This window comes from Calonectris borealis, chromosome 2 (genome assembly GCF_964195595.1).
Source record: "Calonectris borealis chromosome 2, bCalBor7.hap1.2, whole genome shotgun sequence".
NCBI classification, from domain to species: Eukaryota; Metazoa; Chordata; class Aves; order Procellariiformes; family Procellariidae; genus Calonectris; species Calonectris borealis.
Genome location: NC_134313.1, coordinates 84,178,627 through 84,195,138, shown reverse-complemented (window position 1 = coordinate 84,195,138; position 16,512 = coordinate 84,178,627). Strand labels below are relative to the sequence as shown.

At 39.8% G+C, this 16,512-nt stretch overlaps 1 protein-coding gene across 1 annotated transcript in view; it reads left to right on the top strand.

The window, feature by feature from the left end:
* The window catches only part of MYO10 (myosin X), a 165,775-nt gene extending 155,120 nt beyond the window's left edge, over positions 1-10,655 (top strand). Inside the window, exons 35-41 of the mRNA XM_075140837.1 lie at positions 1,294-1,591; positions 3,212-3,419; positions 4,022-4,158; positions 5,072-5,192; positions 8,285-8,737; positions 9,137-9,328; positions 9,612-10,655. Of these exons, the coding sequence (XP_074996938.1) occupies positions 1,294-1,591; positions 3,212-3,419; positions 4,022-4,158; positions 5,072-5,192; positions 8,285-8,737; positions 9,137-9,328; positions 9,612-9,722 (1,520 nt within the window). The 3' untranslated portion in view covers positions 9,723-10,655. The remainder of the gene's footprint in view (positions 1-1,293; positions 1,592-3,211; positions 3,420-4,021; positions 4,159-5,071; positions 5,193-8,284; positions 8,738-9,136; positions 9,329-9,611) is intronic.
* The last annotated feature ends 5,857 nt before the right edge of the window (positions 10,656-16,512 follow it).

Below are 16,512 nucleotides of genomic sequence, written 5' to 3'. Positions count from 1 at the left end.
GGACGTTATTCTAAAAAGTAATCGGTCATGTACTCTTGAAACAGGTGTAATCATGTCTTCTAATATCCTTGGCTCAATCACTAACTTAAGTCTGTTTTGAATGAATGGTTCGGAGCTATTGATGGTTTTGAATTTGGTGTCCTTAAATGGATTTGCTTATCTTATTTTGCAACTGCATATTAAACAAGATGTGACTCAGATCAGAAGTTTCATCCTTGGGAGGAGGGTGGGAGGTCACAGTTGATTAAAAGCTAAGGTATTTCAGGTAAGACTTCCTGATAACTCAAGTGATATCCTTCTGTTCAAATGACAAGGAAAAGGAAAATCCGAGGAGAAACCTTTCCCTTCTCTTCCCCCTCCTCCTCCTCTTGTACAGTGGCAAGGCACAGTTCTGATCTTCTTGGCACTTGAGCTGGCTGTCCCATGCAGGAGTGCAGCATGGTTGCTCTCTATTCCCCCTGGACAGGAATGGCTAGCTCCCTCTGAGGTAGAAGTCTTGCCAAAATCTTCCCATAGTAAATGTAGCTCCACAGATGGACTGATGCTCAGTTATTGCCTTGACTTGCAACTGAGTTCTAGTTATTTTCTGTAATAGTATAACGTCAGGTTAGAAACTTTATATTCATAACATACGTCTGTACTGTTTTGTGCTTTGATGGTTAGTAGGCCTAACTGATTCAGACATCAGAGCAATCTCTTCCATCTCTTGAACCCAAGAACTGCATGGTGCTTTTAAGTAGATTGTGAAAGTTGTCAGCCCACGCTGAATAACCTGTAGTACAAAAACAATCACCACCTTTTCCAGCACTCAAAAAGCAAGTTGCAGTTTCATGGCAATGATTTAGTTCAGTAGTATTGTTCACGTTTAATTGAAATGCTACTGCTGTAGACAAAAGTGATGCATGTATCTTTGTCACTTTCCATAATGCAGTCATGCTTTACCTCATTTATGATCTGATTAGATTTTCGCTTTCTTGTGACAGCAAAAATTGGTGGACGCTTCAGCAGTGTGGATTGCTCTGGAAGGAAGATTCTCCATCAAAAAAACTCTGATCAAGCAAGATACGCATTTTAATTTATGTTGTCAGAAAATTTCAAAATAGGATTTCATTAAATTTGGATCAAATCTCAATAGCAAAATAGTTCATAAAATGAGTTTGCAAAAAAAATCCATTGTAATATCCTGCATAATAAGGGTCACAGAATAACATTAAATAATTCCTATGTTAAGCCTGAGTGCTTTCTCTTTCGTATCTCAGTCTAAGCACCTTTCTCCCTATTTTTCTTTTGTAGTGCTGCAAGACAAAGGCTACACAACTCTTCAGGATGAAGCCATCAAGATATTTAATTCTTTACAGCAGCTGGAGTCCATGTCTGATCCCATCCCTATAATCCAAGGTATCCTCCAAACAGGACATGATTTACGACCTCTTCGAGATGAGCTCTACTGTCAGCTCATCAAGCAGACCAATAAAGTGCCTAACCCTGGGAGCGTGGGGAACCTGTATAGTTGGCAAATACTCACCTGCATGAGTTGCACATTTCTGCCGAGTCGCAGCATCCTCAAATATCTTAAGTTCCATCTCAAAAGGTGAGAAGCTTTGAACCACTAGAGCAAGAAAAGAAGTTTCTTCACTCGCTGTTTTCTTCCCCACAACTTGTAACAGAGTTTAAACATTTTGAAGTGAGACTTGAAGACGCATTCACTTTGTGAACTGGTTATGCCAAACAATGACTCTAAAAAAAATGTTATAAGAAAAGCAGGTATGGGTTGATCTAGGTGGGATTATCCTCATTTGAAGAATCAAGCAAAATCCCGCTTACCTGAGTGCATAATTTGTTAACATTGACCAATGCGGGGGCTTTCTGTAATTGTATAAAGTTGCTTAAATGACTTGCAGCCAGTACCCCCAGGTCCCATTCTCAACTGTCCAACCCGCTAAAAATTCTTCATCCTGCTTACCTTAGTCTTGTGAGGTATGCATCATGCACATAAAAAAACAGTAGAATGTTTAAAGATGTATTTGAGGTAGAAACGTCTGTTTGAAAATCTAATTTTAAGACATTAGTGACCGTTAAAAAAATAAATAAATCGGTTTTGACAGTTCAGCATTAACCAGAATGTAGAGTTCCTCTTGTTGTGATGCAGCAGAAGAATGCAAAGAGTGTGTCATTAGGAAAGTTAGTCCACTAACAACAAACTGTTCTCAATAATTTAAAAGTCATGCCTGTGTTTGTGCTAGAGCATGGACTTTGTAAATCACTTTGTTAAATGTAATTATTTTATAAATATTTGTAAAATGCTTCTAATGAAGATATACCTTTCAACCAAAGTAAGATTAGTGAAACGTATCAATCACTTTATATAACCGTTAAAATGAAAAAATCCAACATTAATTCACTTTCTTAATTTAACTCAGTTCATAAACTGGTCTCCCAGTTTAAAAAATTGCAGCTGATAACAACATTTGTAGGTTGGTTTCAATATTACAGATGCATAGTCATCTTACAGCATTGCTGTAATCCTGCAGTAATCTTTTTATGCCTTGTAGATCATGAATCACTGTACTTCTTCACATAAATTAAACCTTAGTAGCTCTAAGAAGCTGGTATTTTATCACTGGAAATATTATAGAAGCACTTTGTGCTGAAAGCTACCTGAATTCAACAGTTTTCAATAATTAAGGATTGAGTTCATTAAAGTTGTTAGTGAATGCTCATAATACTAACTGCTGAACAGTAAGGTCTAGATAGAATCTTAAAGAAAATCAGGAATAGAAATCAAGTATCCCAAGTGACACTACCACAAAACTGAGCAGTGAAAAATATGTTTTATTGCTTTTTTCTGAGGTACCTTGGTGCAGTTTTGTCTGTTACTGACAAAAAGGGGAGTTGATTACAGGAAGATTTTTATAGTTATCTTGCTGTCAAATCCGAGTCGTTACAAGGTTCTGGTAGTTACTGCTATGAAGGTAGTTGATTTTTCGCTTTCCATTAGGTTTGTAGAACAAAATGATGAACGCAAATAAGTTGTCCCACAGTAAATCACAAGTTAGTACACTTTCCTTGACAGTGAAGATAACCCTTGGAGCGTGTCAATTAAATAGCTTACTGGATACATAAGCACTTCCAGGAAAAAAATCCATTCTCAAATAAGTAAACTTTCCATTTCACGGACTGGCAGCTTAAAGTAATAATATTTATCTCACAGGGTTCGTGACCAGTTTCCAGGAACTGAAATGGAGAAGTATGCACTTTTTACTTACGAATCTCTGAAGAAAACCAAATGCAGAGAGTTTGTGCCATCGCGAGATGAAATAGAAGCTCTGATCGGCAGGCAGGAAATGACATCCACAGTTTATTGCCATGGTGGAGGCTCCTGTAAGATTACGATCAACTCGCACACTACAGCTGGAGAGGTGAGAAGTGGTGACAGAACGGCTTTGGCACAAAATCAGTGTGTCCCTTTACGTGCCAGTTCCAGCCAGTAGTAGCGTTAAGCTTTGGAAGCGCTGGGGGTTTCTCTGCTGGTCTCTCCTTTCAGGGGAGGGAAGGTTTACAGAGCTGTCCCTCAACCCCACAGCGTATTCTGAAGAAATCCCTGCTATAAAAACTGTCTTTACTCTTTAGAGGATTACCCAACTATAGTTCCCTCTTACAGGAAAAATTACAGGAAAGACTAGGCAATTCAGTAGAGGCATTACTGGAATAACTTCAGTAGATATTGGTGTTTTTGAGAACCAAGTTGCTTCCTAAAGCTGGAAGACTCTTGCTGAGTTGCTGAAATACAGGGGCTATATCTGGCCAAGTGATAGCACACACATATTCTAAAAGAATCAGCATTATTTAGTATAAAAAGTAAAGCGGAATTTGAGAACAATTAATACTGCTGATGAGAACATGTTAGCAACATTTTTAGTCTAATGTAAAACCTAGCTCTGAATTTTCTTCTAATTATTTGTCTTACTCTGTGGTGCTGCTTTTCCATGCTATGGTTTTTTCATGTGCTGTTTTTCATTAGGTGGTTGAAAAGTTAATTCGTGGCTTGGCCATGGAGGATAGCAGAAATATGTTTGCTTTGTTTGAATACAATGGAACTACTGATAAAGCAATTGAAAGCAGAACCATTGTGGCTGATGTCTTGGCAAAGTTTGAAAAGTGAGTGCACCTCTCCTCTCTCACCACTCTAATAAGTAGCAATTAAATAAATTTCCAATGTCAATAATGCTGAATTTTCTCTTTCTCTTGCTTGTTTGTTATGACGCAGCTGAATTACACACATGGCCATTTCTGGAACAAAAGCATCTTTTTTTTTTTTTAATGAGCCACCTATTCATTTGTGTTTGGTTTTCCTCTGTCTTGACACCAGTAGAGTAATATTTCTCATCACTATTTTCACATTTTCTTTTCTACTACTACAAATTTTTCCACCATTACTAGCATTGTGGCTGCCCCAGTACTGGGAGAACTGAAGTCCAGGCTGACTACCTGTTGCCTGACTTCACGTGGAAGTCACCACAGTGCAGCTCACAACATTTTTCTTACCAGTAGAATTGAAACCACCCATAGCACTGTAGTAAGAAAAAGTAATACAAGCATAAATACCTATTTCTCATCCTTATGTTACATACATGGCAATCAGCCTCATTTATCCACATAAAAACGGGGGGGAAAAAAGGAATGTCTAAAGTTACATTTTATAACAGGACTTAATAATGTTGCTTTTATCAACACCTGACTGAGCCACAAATAGAAGTTTATTAAGAGAATTTGGCTTAGAAACAGTTCACTGAGAATTGATTCAACATTTTTAAGTCCTTGATTTTGCTGTAGGCTCTAAATACACACACACATATGTATCTCTATATATCTATATATATATTATCTCTAGATGACATCAGTCAGGTATACTACTGAAAACAGTTAGCTCCTGTCAACAATACCAGATTAATAGCAGGTTTAACAAAGCAAAATTCAGCTGATGCCTTGCTTAGATTCTTCAGGTGTCAATTTAGAAAGCAGTTTGATTTCACAGATCTGATCTTCTCTCCCTCTTCACACACCTGCGCAGGCTTGCTGCCACTGCTGAAGCTGGAGAGATGCACTGGAAGTTCTACTTCAAGCTCTACTGCTTCCTGGACACAGAAAACGTCCCAAAAGATAGTGTGGAATTTGCCTTTATGTTTGAGCAGGTAAAGGACAAAGGTTCCATTTTGAGGCACTTTGAAGAGGAGGAAAAAAGCAAGAGATGTAGGCAGCACAGAGAGTTTTGATTATGCTTCTGTTTAACTAAATGTACTACTACTCAAGCATCGAGTGCAAAGAAAGGAGTTCAGTGGTCGAAATAGGCTTATCCTGATAAGTGAAGCACATATGATTTACCTAGTGTTATGACTTTTCTTACTTCTGCATTACTTGTGAATTGCTTTATAGTGATAAAAAATTGGATAACTGGGTCTAAGCTGGATAAAAAAGGATAATACTTGCTTTTAATTTTGCTCTTATGAAACCATTTTCTTAAGAAAGTACAAGAAATAAAGTGAAAAATGTGTAATTGGCAAACAAATTAATTATTAGAGACCTATGTGGCAACTGTACAGAACTAATTGAACAATAGCTTTTTCTCTTTTCAAAAACTGATTGGTATTTCATAGGCACCATAATAAAACAAATCAGTCCAGTCACAGCAGTAACCATAAGACAGCTATGATGAGCAGAAATCCACTTAATGAATGTGCTGAGCTCAGAAGGAGGCCATATTGCAAAACATAAAATAAGTGAAATTGATTTATAATGAAAATCTAATGCGTCAGCAGATGGATTTCTAGTCTATGAAGTCCTGTAGTTGCTCAGAAACTCTCACTGATGGCATTTATTATTGTTGATTGACCTTCTCCTTTTCTACTATATTGAAAATGGCTAAAAATTCTTCCAGTGGAAAGCTTCTTTCAAGTGGGCACTAGAGACAGGTAAAGATTTCTGTGTAAGGCTATTTGCAATGCCAAGACACTGACGTTCTGTTGGTAAGCAAGCCTGATGTGATCAAGAACTGACATATTTCAATTTTCATATGTATCAAGCTTTTTCCCCTTCCACAGGATCAGAAACATCTTCACTGTAATAGAGTATTTCTTCCTTGTTCACAGTTTAGGTTTTAAGGCACCGTATTACATTGTGAGTCTACCAAAGTCTCCCTCCAGAGCCTACTACTGTAGCTCAATCCAGAACTGCTTACTGCTGGCTGAAGGATCTGGGCAATAGATTGCCTTGTTTGGGCTTAGAAATGTTGCCATTCTGACTGCCTGTCTGGTTTTCTATATAGAGAAGTCAGCCAGTTAATGCCTCTGGTTTGGGATGAAGTTTAAACAGTAAGAAGAAAATCCACGAGAGCTCTGCATCAGATATTTACATTACATTACTTGTTTAAGAGGCAGATTTAGACAGTTTTCCATTTGAACAACTAAAACAAGCGCATTCATTGCAGCAGATTGTTTTCATGCAGCTGACTGGTGTTTAGCCAAGTATTCTATGTCTTGACAAGACCACTAGTATTTCAGTTATAAAGCATGGCACATTCAATCCCTACAATTAATATTACAGCAATACCTTAAAGAGGTGACTTACTACATTCTAACATCAGTTCTGTTCTTTTTTCCTAATTGTCTGCTTTTGATGTTGGTCATCGACTTTTTTCAGCCAATTAAGAAAGTTCCCTTTTGTCATCAGTTTTAGTTCTGTAACTTCCATTATTTTAAAGTCTGAATCCTTTAATTCATAAGGTGCTGAAGAAAATCTTTTAGTTCTTCTTTCTCATTAAAATACTGTCCTTCCATTTCCACAAGACAGCTCTTTCTTCTGCATGTGTACATCTTGCACGTTTAAAGGCACATTTTGTCTCCTTCCTAAGTGTACACCTAAATGAACTAGTGCTTACTTAGATGTGAATTATCTCTGTGTGTTTACTAAACTGCTTGCAATTCCTGCATCTCCAGAGATGAGGCGTGTTTGTTTCCTGTACTGGTGACATACGAAGAAAACGAATCCTAACTGCTGCACATTTCCAAAGGTTTGAATGGGTGTGCAAAGAGTTAGGATTTGAAAGATTCTTCTTGGTTCAGAATCTCATCCCTGATGCTACAGACCACTGTATCATATAAACATTTTACTAACTTTATCTGGGATACATTGAAGATTTACTGTTTTCCCTCAGTGAGGTTTATTACAAAGCTGTCCTAGGGCTTTGCTTGTTTGACTGGAAACATCAGTTTTCACAGCCAGATTATTGATAGCAGTAAGCAAGAATAGACATCCATTTCTTCCTAATGCCCTTGAACATCGATGGCTTCCTCCCAATCAGGTGTTTAGATCCTGATTTTCTCCCCTTTACACTTCATTTTCCTTTTTAATAATTCAGTTGTTCTTATATATGTAAGCTGACTAAGAGCCGTACTAGTAATAGTAATTCCCATTTAGCAAGTTCCTCAGTTGCCTTGCAGTTCTTCTGGTAAACCCTGTCTTACCCAGTTTAACAAATTTGCCAAGAGATTTACCACATTTGATTTATTTAATGGATCATTTATTTCAGATCCTGGGTTTGCCTGGCAGTAAATCTACTTCCCATTTCATAGAATCATAGAATCATAGAATCATACAGGTTGGAAAAGACCTCTAAGATCATCGTGTCCAACTGTCAACACCACCATGCCCACTACACCATGTCCCTAAGGGCCTCATCTACACGTCTTTTAAATACCTCCAGGGATGGTGACTCCACCACTTCCCTGGGCAGCCTGTTCCAAGGCCTGACCACTCTTTCAGTAAAGAAATTTCTCCTAATGTTCAATTTAAACCTCCCTTGGTGCAACTTGAGGCCATTTCCTCTTGTCCTATCACTTGTTACTTGGCAGAAGAGACCAACACCCACCTCGCTACAACCTCCTTCCAGGTAGTTGTAGAGCGCAATGAGGTCTCCCCTCAGCCTCCTCTTCTCCAGGCTAAACAACCCCAGTTCCCTCAGCCGCTCCTCATAAGACTTGTGCTCCAGGCCCTTCACCAGCTTCGTTGCCCTCCTCTGGACACGCTCCAGCACCTCCATGTCCTTCTTGTAGTGAGGGGCCCAAAACTGAACACAGGATTCGAGGTGCGGCCTCACCAGTGCCGAGTACAGGGGCACGATCACCTCCCTGCTCCTGCTGGCCACACTATTTCTGATACAGGCCATTTCTCTCTTAGTCCTTTCAAAGACTGGTTTGTACATAAAAAGCTACCTTTTTCCCCTTGATAGGCTCATGAAGCAGTGATTAGAGGACATTATCCTGCTCCTGAAGAAACCCTCCAGGTCCTCGCAGCTTTGCGTCTTCAGTACCTTCAGGGAGATTACAGTCTGCATACCACCATACCAGAAATGGAGGAAGTCTATCCCTTGCAAAAGCTGAAGTCCCGGATTACACAGTCTACCAAAACATTTACTGCGGCAGAGAAGGCTGAGAAGAAAAGAGCCAGCTTTCTTGAAGGAACATTGCGGAGAAGTTTTCGCAGTGGCTCTGTCAGCAAACAGAAGGTTGAGGAGGATCAGATGTTAGACATGTGGGTCAAAGAGGAAATCTCAGCTTCCAGGACTAGTATTATTGACAAATGGAAAAAACTCCAGAGGATGAACCAGGAGCAGGCTATGGCGAAGTATATGGCTTTGATTAAGGAATGGCCTGGCTATGGCTCAACACTCTTTGACGTAGAGGTGAGTACGACCTCCTGAACACTCAAACTACGATTTATACTGTATAGATGGTGGTTTCATTATAGAGTAGGGAAACGATAAATAACAGTATCACAATGCTCAGACAGCTGATGTAATAAAGTGTTTGATATTAAAAGCATATTCCCGTTAGTAAGCACTGTAGCCATTTAAATCCACTAGTTAACCATAAAATAGAGGGACAGAATGCTGAAATACAGAGGGACAAAATGCTAGCCTGATGGATTGCAAATAAGTTTAGGAGAAGTGTAAAAGGCTACATTCAAAGAGGGACAAGCAATATGCACTTTTTAAAAAATGGTTACAGACAAGAACCTCAACAGCAAGTGTTGTGTGGCTCCTGCTGTTCCCTTTGCTGTTAATCTACATTTTTTTCTCTAGTGTAAAGAAGGGGGATTCCCACAGGAGTTGTGGCTTGGAGTCAGCGCTGATGCAGTTTCTGTCTACAAGCGTGGGGAAGGAAGGCCTCTGGAGGTGTTTCAGTATGAACATATCTTGTCATTTGGTGCGCCGCTTGCCAACACCTACAAGATCGTGGTGGATGAGAGAGAACTGCTTTTTGAAACTAGTGAGGTAAGAGCAAGAAGGAATTTTATTATTCTGGTCTTCCTGTTCTGATAGCCAGGCTACTTAGTAATTTAAGTAATTGCTGCAAATGTTACAGATTTATTCAAGATCCCGGTAAAGCTAAAGGGAAGACATAGTGAGATGGATAGAAGTGCTGAGTACTTTTATTTGTTTAACCGCAAAAGGGTTTTGTTGAAAGCTCGACAGTTTTACATTGTTAGCATCTAAAGAAATTCATTCGCATACTGCTACCTTACTAAGAACTTCGCTCTTTATACTCTTTTGGCAGGTGGTTGACATTGCAAAGCTAATGAAAGCTTACATCAGTATGATCGTGAAAAAACGCTACAGCACCTCTCGATCAGTGAGTAGTCATGGGAGTCAGGGCAGCTCCAGGTGAAAACAAAACCAGTTCTACTGTGCTCTAAACAGAACATAGCGCTGCTTGGCCTCAAAATGACCTGATGACACTGATCACATCTGTTGACAAGCTAACAAAGAACCAGAGTTTCCATGGAAAATACCTTCAAACATTGTTTTAGAAAGACCACAGGGTGGGGAGGGGAAAATGAGTTGAAATAGTCACATACTAGAACTGCTGGCTTGTTCAAAACTTTCCAAAGCATTATTATCTTCAGTTGATGTAACAAATGCCTTAAGACTTGATCCACTGCAATACAAGCAGTAATAAGTGCCTTACAATATTAAACCCAACTTGTATTGACCTAAAATTGCCGATAAAAATCAAGAAGATTTTTCTTCTCCTTCCAGAACACTGAAAACGAAGTTACATTCATCCATTCTGCACTAATCTACTGGCCTGTATACATGTGGGAAGGGGGAGGGGAGAAGAGCAAGGTATATTTTTTTGGAGCTGCTGGCAGCCTTCCTGATGGACGCCAACTTTTTGTTTCCCCTTGCTTCCATGGATGTGCACATTGTGCATGCGTATTTGAGCTGTCAGTAAAATTTGACTAATTTTATTCTGTATTTCACAAGTCTTTCGAAGCAAAGGGAATAAGTATGTGCAATGGTGTAAACAGTCTTTCTGTACATTTTAATAGTTCAGAGTTATAGTTGTTACAATTGTATGGTTACTTTATAAGCAGTTTTATTAACAAGTAAATTCCAAAATTTTCATACATTGATTTTACTATTGCAAATATGTATTACCATATAAGTAGCAGAAGTCTGCATTCTGTATCTGCTGTATTATAAAGAGAGATGTAGCTGAGAATATTTATAGACTACCCTAATATGGAAATACAGTTATCAGTTCAATACTCCATAATTCAGCTTAATTTTTTAATATTAAATTTTGCTTTTAAAGACATCACTCTTTTATAATTCTGGCTGGACTCTCCAACCCAGACTGACTGCCAAAGGTCAGAGCCCTTCAGAGTTGACTAGAGAACGCAAAGTTACACAATGCAACTGCTTTAATATAGAGTTCTTTTTTTTACCTGGTTGCCTGATGAAGGTTCTTGACAGTACCCTGTAAATAAATAGGGGAATATCAGCTAATAATAAGCTGATTTTGGACTTTTATTTTTGTACAGAAATACTGTAATATAAGGCAAAACTTTGATAAAAGGTATCTTTTTGTCCTCAGCAAAAAAAAGAAACCTGAAAAACCTTACTGTTATTAAAAACCTCAGCCTTTAAGGAATTATGCCTACTTACTAAAAACAAAACAAAAAAAAAGGCCAGCAATAAAGAAAGTATATGTGATGTGCTCTGTTTTCACTTCATACTGAGTTGGAGTTGCAGCAAAGCCCTGATTTCGTCTGTCTTCTCAGGAGCCAAGCCAGGAACACAGTGTAGGCTATACATGTGCTTTTGCTGGGTGCATGTGCTTTGTGTTGTAATGGGGCAAGTTTCCGTCTGTGATCACAACTACCTCCTTGATCATGTGATATGTGTCAGTCACACCACCAGGATAGAGGGGAAGGACTGCTGAGCAATTCCACTCCACAAGGAATGTGCAAGTAAAGCTTTTGCTATTTGTGTAGCCCTGTTGTAAGACAGCTTGTTTTTACTAGCCAGCCACGGCATGGTAGTGCAGCATGCTCTGCCCTCATAAAAGTACATACCCTTTATAGACTACAAAGGTTGCTATGAGAAATCCTCCACCTTCCTCCAACTTTTAGTCACTCCATCTGTGATACTGCCCCTCAGTCCCTAAAAACTTGCTAAATAACGCTACTAATTTCTTGTCCCCACCCTCCCAGCAAAGGTGAACTTATCTAAGGAAGGCAAGAAAAATGAGAGAACTGTAACTCCAATATGTATAGCTATACACACACAAAGTATCTGCAACATTTCTGATTTTTTCCATATGCAAGTTGTTTAGAAAGAACTTAGCTGCTCTTAGCAAGGCATCCTTGGAATGACACAACTTACACATTTCATCCAGCACAGCAAGAAGATTCAGTTTCATCTAGGTGCTGTTGTAAATGTGCTCAGATAAGTTCCTGCCACATGGTCATCATTAATTGGTCAAAAAAACAGGAATATACAAGGTGACAGTCTTGTTCAGGGTCAGTCTTGAGAAGCTGACACCACTTCTCCAGTCCCAATTAATTTACCTCCTGACTGACTTCTGGATGCTATCAGCCATTAGTTTGCTTTTAGTCAATACATAGAAGTGCCTGTCACTAAGAGTACCTCTAAGAGCTTCTCTTCATTTATGCCAATTCTACCAGCCTGCCATGCAAATCTTACTTCAGTAACTATTGTTGAGGCAAATAAAAGCTTTCATAATTGTTGATACTCACAAGAAAGAACACGCAGTTTATCAAAATAAATACCGCATAATAGAAAGTGAAAACGGTGTTCCTTAAATTATAAAATATTTTAAAATTGATTGAGGAGATGATCTATTCTTGAAAATTATTTTGCTTCAGTAAAAGTTTATTCCAAGAATACATGAAATTGCTAGAGCCAGAAATTCTTTCCTGCCTATGGTCTCTTCTGTTACAGTAGCAGTTGAGTGTATCAAGAGGGGAGAGGAACTTCCATCACAAATCACAACACATTTTTACTTTTATTCTTGTTTTGAAGTAAAGGTTTATGTTTTCAAAAGAACAAACATTGTTGAAGCTTACCACTGCTTACAAAAGAAAGAGTAGATCTGTACTTCTGGACAAGCCATTGTATGGCAACTGCTACACTCTGTAGGTTGAGTGCATCAGAAATCACAAAGAACTGAGTATTAGAAGTTAAAGGGTTCTAGGAGAAACACCATGCCTTGTCCAGTCCCTCTAGAGAGAAGGGTGTGGTCTTCAGAACTTGAAACTATCATACATTTTCTGGGAGAATGAAGAGCAGGCATTCTTGCCCCACCACCAGGCTGCTCAGCTCACACGGCCCCAACACCTGACGGTTGTGGAGCCGCCCGCTGCCCGTCCCTGCCCGCCGGCCACCAGCCCCCATCGCGGTGCTGCTGCTTGCTCTGCTCTGGGGCACCTGCGGAGATCCGCCACTCCCAGGCAGTTACACTGACCCTGACGAAAACCCTGTGGGGTGGGCACAGCGGCTTCCTGCGCCCACTGAGTGCCCCTGGTCGAATACAGCCATGGCGAGAAAAGACATGCTGCGAGAGCGCAGGCCGGGCAGAAACTGCACAGTCTGGCCAAGGAACAGAGTGGCAGCTGCAACGGAAATACAGTTGTGTATCATCTTCTTAGCACGCCTTAAAGCTGGCTGTGCCTCAATTCCAACGATGTCCTCAGGCTTCAGTCTAGCACTTTCCCTGTGCCTCATAATACACATACAGCCATTTGTCAGGGTGCCAGAATTCTTAATAAACTTAATTACACAAGTTATGCACAGGAAATTGCTTCACCCAAGAAGTGTTGCATCAGAAACCTAGGTTTCAAGCCCCACATTTCTGAGGCATACGGCTATAACAGGTACACACAGGTTTGCACCAGCACAAACACCTAACACAGGCATGCTGCAGCACTGCAAGCCATGCTGGCCTACGTCCATTCTACAGCAGAACAGTGGCAGCTTCTTCAATGCTGACAGACTATTGCTCACAGCACATGCACTCCAGATCATTTACAGCTCTTTGAAGTAAATACAGAAGAGTACCAACCCAATACGGCAGCACTGTCCTGAATGTAACTAATGGTGCATGGAGCCCAGCCCTAGAAACCTGTGGCATTTCACTCCATCAGATACAGGAATACAGCTACCAGATGTGCTGTGGCACAACCGTACTTTGACACACACGCACGCAGACGGCTGCAAGGTGGGTGAGGTTGTGAGGACGGGCATTTGCAATTGGTTGGTGGGATCTACCCCTATTTCTTTCAAACTTCGGAGTTATTAATGTTAAGTTAAACTCACATCACAAGCAAACATTTAATAAAGTTTAATCTTGAAGGAATCCACTGAGAATATCTCCCACAACACACCACAACAGACGCAAGGCCTTTGGTGCAACACATCAAAAACTACACATGCTACAACAGTCATGGGAAGCAAGCAGAAGAGGGCAGCGGCAGTCCAAAGAAGTGAACTATAAGGAGAGCGGTTCCATCTGTAGTATGATTTTACCTGGTCTTTATCAAAACACAACAGGCTGGGGTAGGAGAAGGAAGATGGAGTCCTCTCATCATTCTTGCTGTCTACCAGACGTGTGATTAGGGCAACGGCTCACTCAGGCTGCTTCTCAGACATGCCAACAGCCCTATCCATCTCTAGCTTTGGGCAATCATAAAGTGAAAAATACATTAAGCATCAGAGGTGCTGGAGAAAGGGGACACAAAGCAAAGACTGAAACTGTCAAAGGCCAAAGTTCCAGGTTTCTAACCAAACAGTCACTCCTTTTTATTGATACATGGGGGGAGGGGAGGGCTGCTTTGTTTAATTCTGCTTACTTGCCCACATTACCCTGTTCAGAAGGCTGTTCCTGAACTTCTCTGTAGACATTTTTCCAAAATATCTTGTCTAAAGTTGATTCACGACCAAATTATTTGTTCCTGTTCCAGCACAATCTTTTGATTTTAATAATTTTTCTTCCATGCATATATTTTTACCCACTTCTCCCTCCCAATGTATTTCGTAAGGAGTAGTTGCATCATCTTCCAGCCTTCATTTTGCAAGACTACTCAAGCGAAAACTTTTTTTTTTTTAAAATGAACTTTTCTCAAAAGCAAGTTTTCCATTCTCCCTCATCGGCCTCATAGCATCTTTCAGCATTTATTACAGTTTAAGTTCTTTAAAAACAAAGGAGGTGGCAATGGTACAGTGTTCTAAACACCTTACTCTTGCTTTGTAACAACAGTACTAATACTGTCATCTACTGAAAGTACTTGACCCGTATCTCACAGTCTCACTAATCCTGTTCATAGTGATATCCCTTTAATTCTGCATGGGAATTCCAGACTGATAAAGATGAAAGGAGGGGACAAAGGGCCAAATTCAATCAACTGACAAGACTTCAACTAATTTTTGAAAGTAGTTCCCAAGTATGAGATTTTTCATTCCAGTTGTTACATCTCATTTCTCTTACTCCTATCCATAAGAGCATCCAGTCCTTCCTTTACGATTATCCTACCTAGTTTTGCTCCATCCACATCAAAACACTGTTCTGACAATCATGCCACTAATGAAAACATTTAAAAGGATCTCCAACCCATCCCTAGTAACACAAATATTAACTTTAGTATTAACAAGGTCCCTTTAAAAAAAAAAATCCCCTTTTTACCACCTTCCCACCCATCTTTTGTATGAATTGCTATCTTCTGTATCTTAAAACAGCAATTCTCAAACTTTTTAGATCGCTTCCTTTTTGTCCCATAAGAAGTTATTTTTCCTTGGCGGCTAGTTACACACACACACATAGCTCCTTGGCAGACCTGAATCACAGTCCTGATATTTACCAACTGGCCAACGATAAGATCACAAACATCCTCTCATTTGACTGTGTCAGAATTAAAAATGGTAGGTGCCAAAAGTAATTTTATTTTGAAATCCCATCTTCAAGATCTCTTTTCCTAATTATAAGGAAGGATCTTGAGTGCACTTTGGGAAATTCCATATAAGGGGGACTATATCTGGTTTGCATTCTGAAGGACATTTCCCTAACTTTTTTCTTCTATGCCCTTTCTGAGAGAAAATTTCCCCACCCATGCTACCAGAGTCAGTCTTCCAGGTACAGTGCCACAATCCAGTATTCTCTAGCTAGGAGAGCTTATCGGTTTACTAAACCCAGCATTACACCCAACTGGCCTCTCTACAGATTGCCACCAGGAATTTCTACCTTTTACCCTCAAGTGAAATTACCTGTTTGCTACTATCCCTCGCCGGAGCACACCAGTACACCCACTGCCCTCATGCGGCCTTAGCGGCTACAGACCACAATCTGTAGCACTTTCCCTGGCAGCAGCTGGGGGTGCAGTTCTGGCTACCTAGGCAGCAAACCTACTCTTCTCTCCATTCTCAGCTGCTCCCAGTTTTGGGTGTCCCACGCTTCCTCCCACTTCGAGAATCTTGATCTCTTGAACTTCAGTTTTAAAACAAAGCACAGCATCAGACATCAACTCTTGATAGAACAGATCACCCACAGAGCGTGCATCTAAAAAGTCAGTCCATAAAGACACAGAAGTCAAATAATCAAATGCATCAAATTACTTTCCTCTCCATAATATTTAAGGCATTGTATAGTTTTACCACAATACTAATGTTTGTGCTTACATCACTCTCACTACAAATAAAGCCAAAAGACTAATGTACAAGTTTCCTGATTCCCAGTGATTTTGATTCTTCCTTGCCAATGACAACTCCTGTATGAGCTTACCTGTTTCATAAATTCTAAAGAATTGCTAGATTCAGAAAGGTTACTGGCCTGCTTGGCCTGCTCTCAGGCGGAGTTGACCAAAGAGTGGAGCTAAACCTATAATGTCATTATTGACTCTCTATCACATATATTCAAACAGATAATGCTAAGAGAGTACAATAATTAGGTCCAAAATTAGATTTGTGAAAAACAATTATTCCTACTAATCTTCCACATGGCACGATTAAACAGACAAGAACAGCAACATAGTTTGCTCTTGAACACCTATAAATTGTTGTATAAATATTTTATGAGACTCCTGTACAATAAGATTTCTGGACTAAAACCACTTGTTTTATGTGGTTTCTTAACCGGCTTTGACCATAGCTGTTGAGCCTGT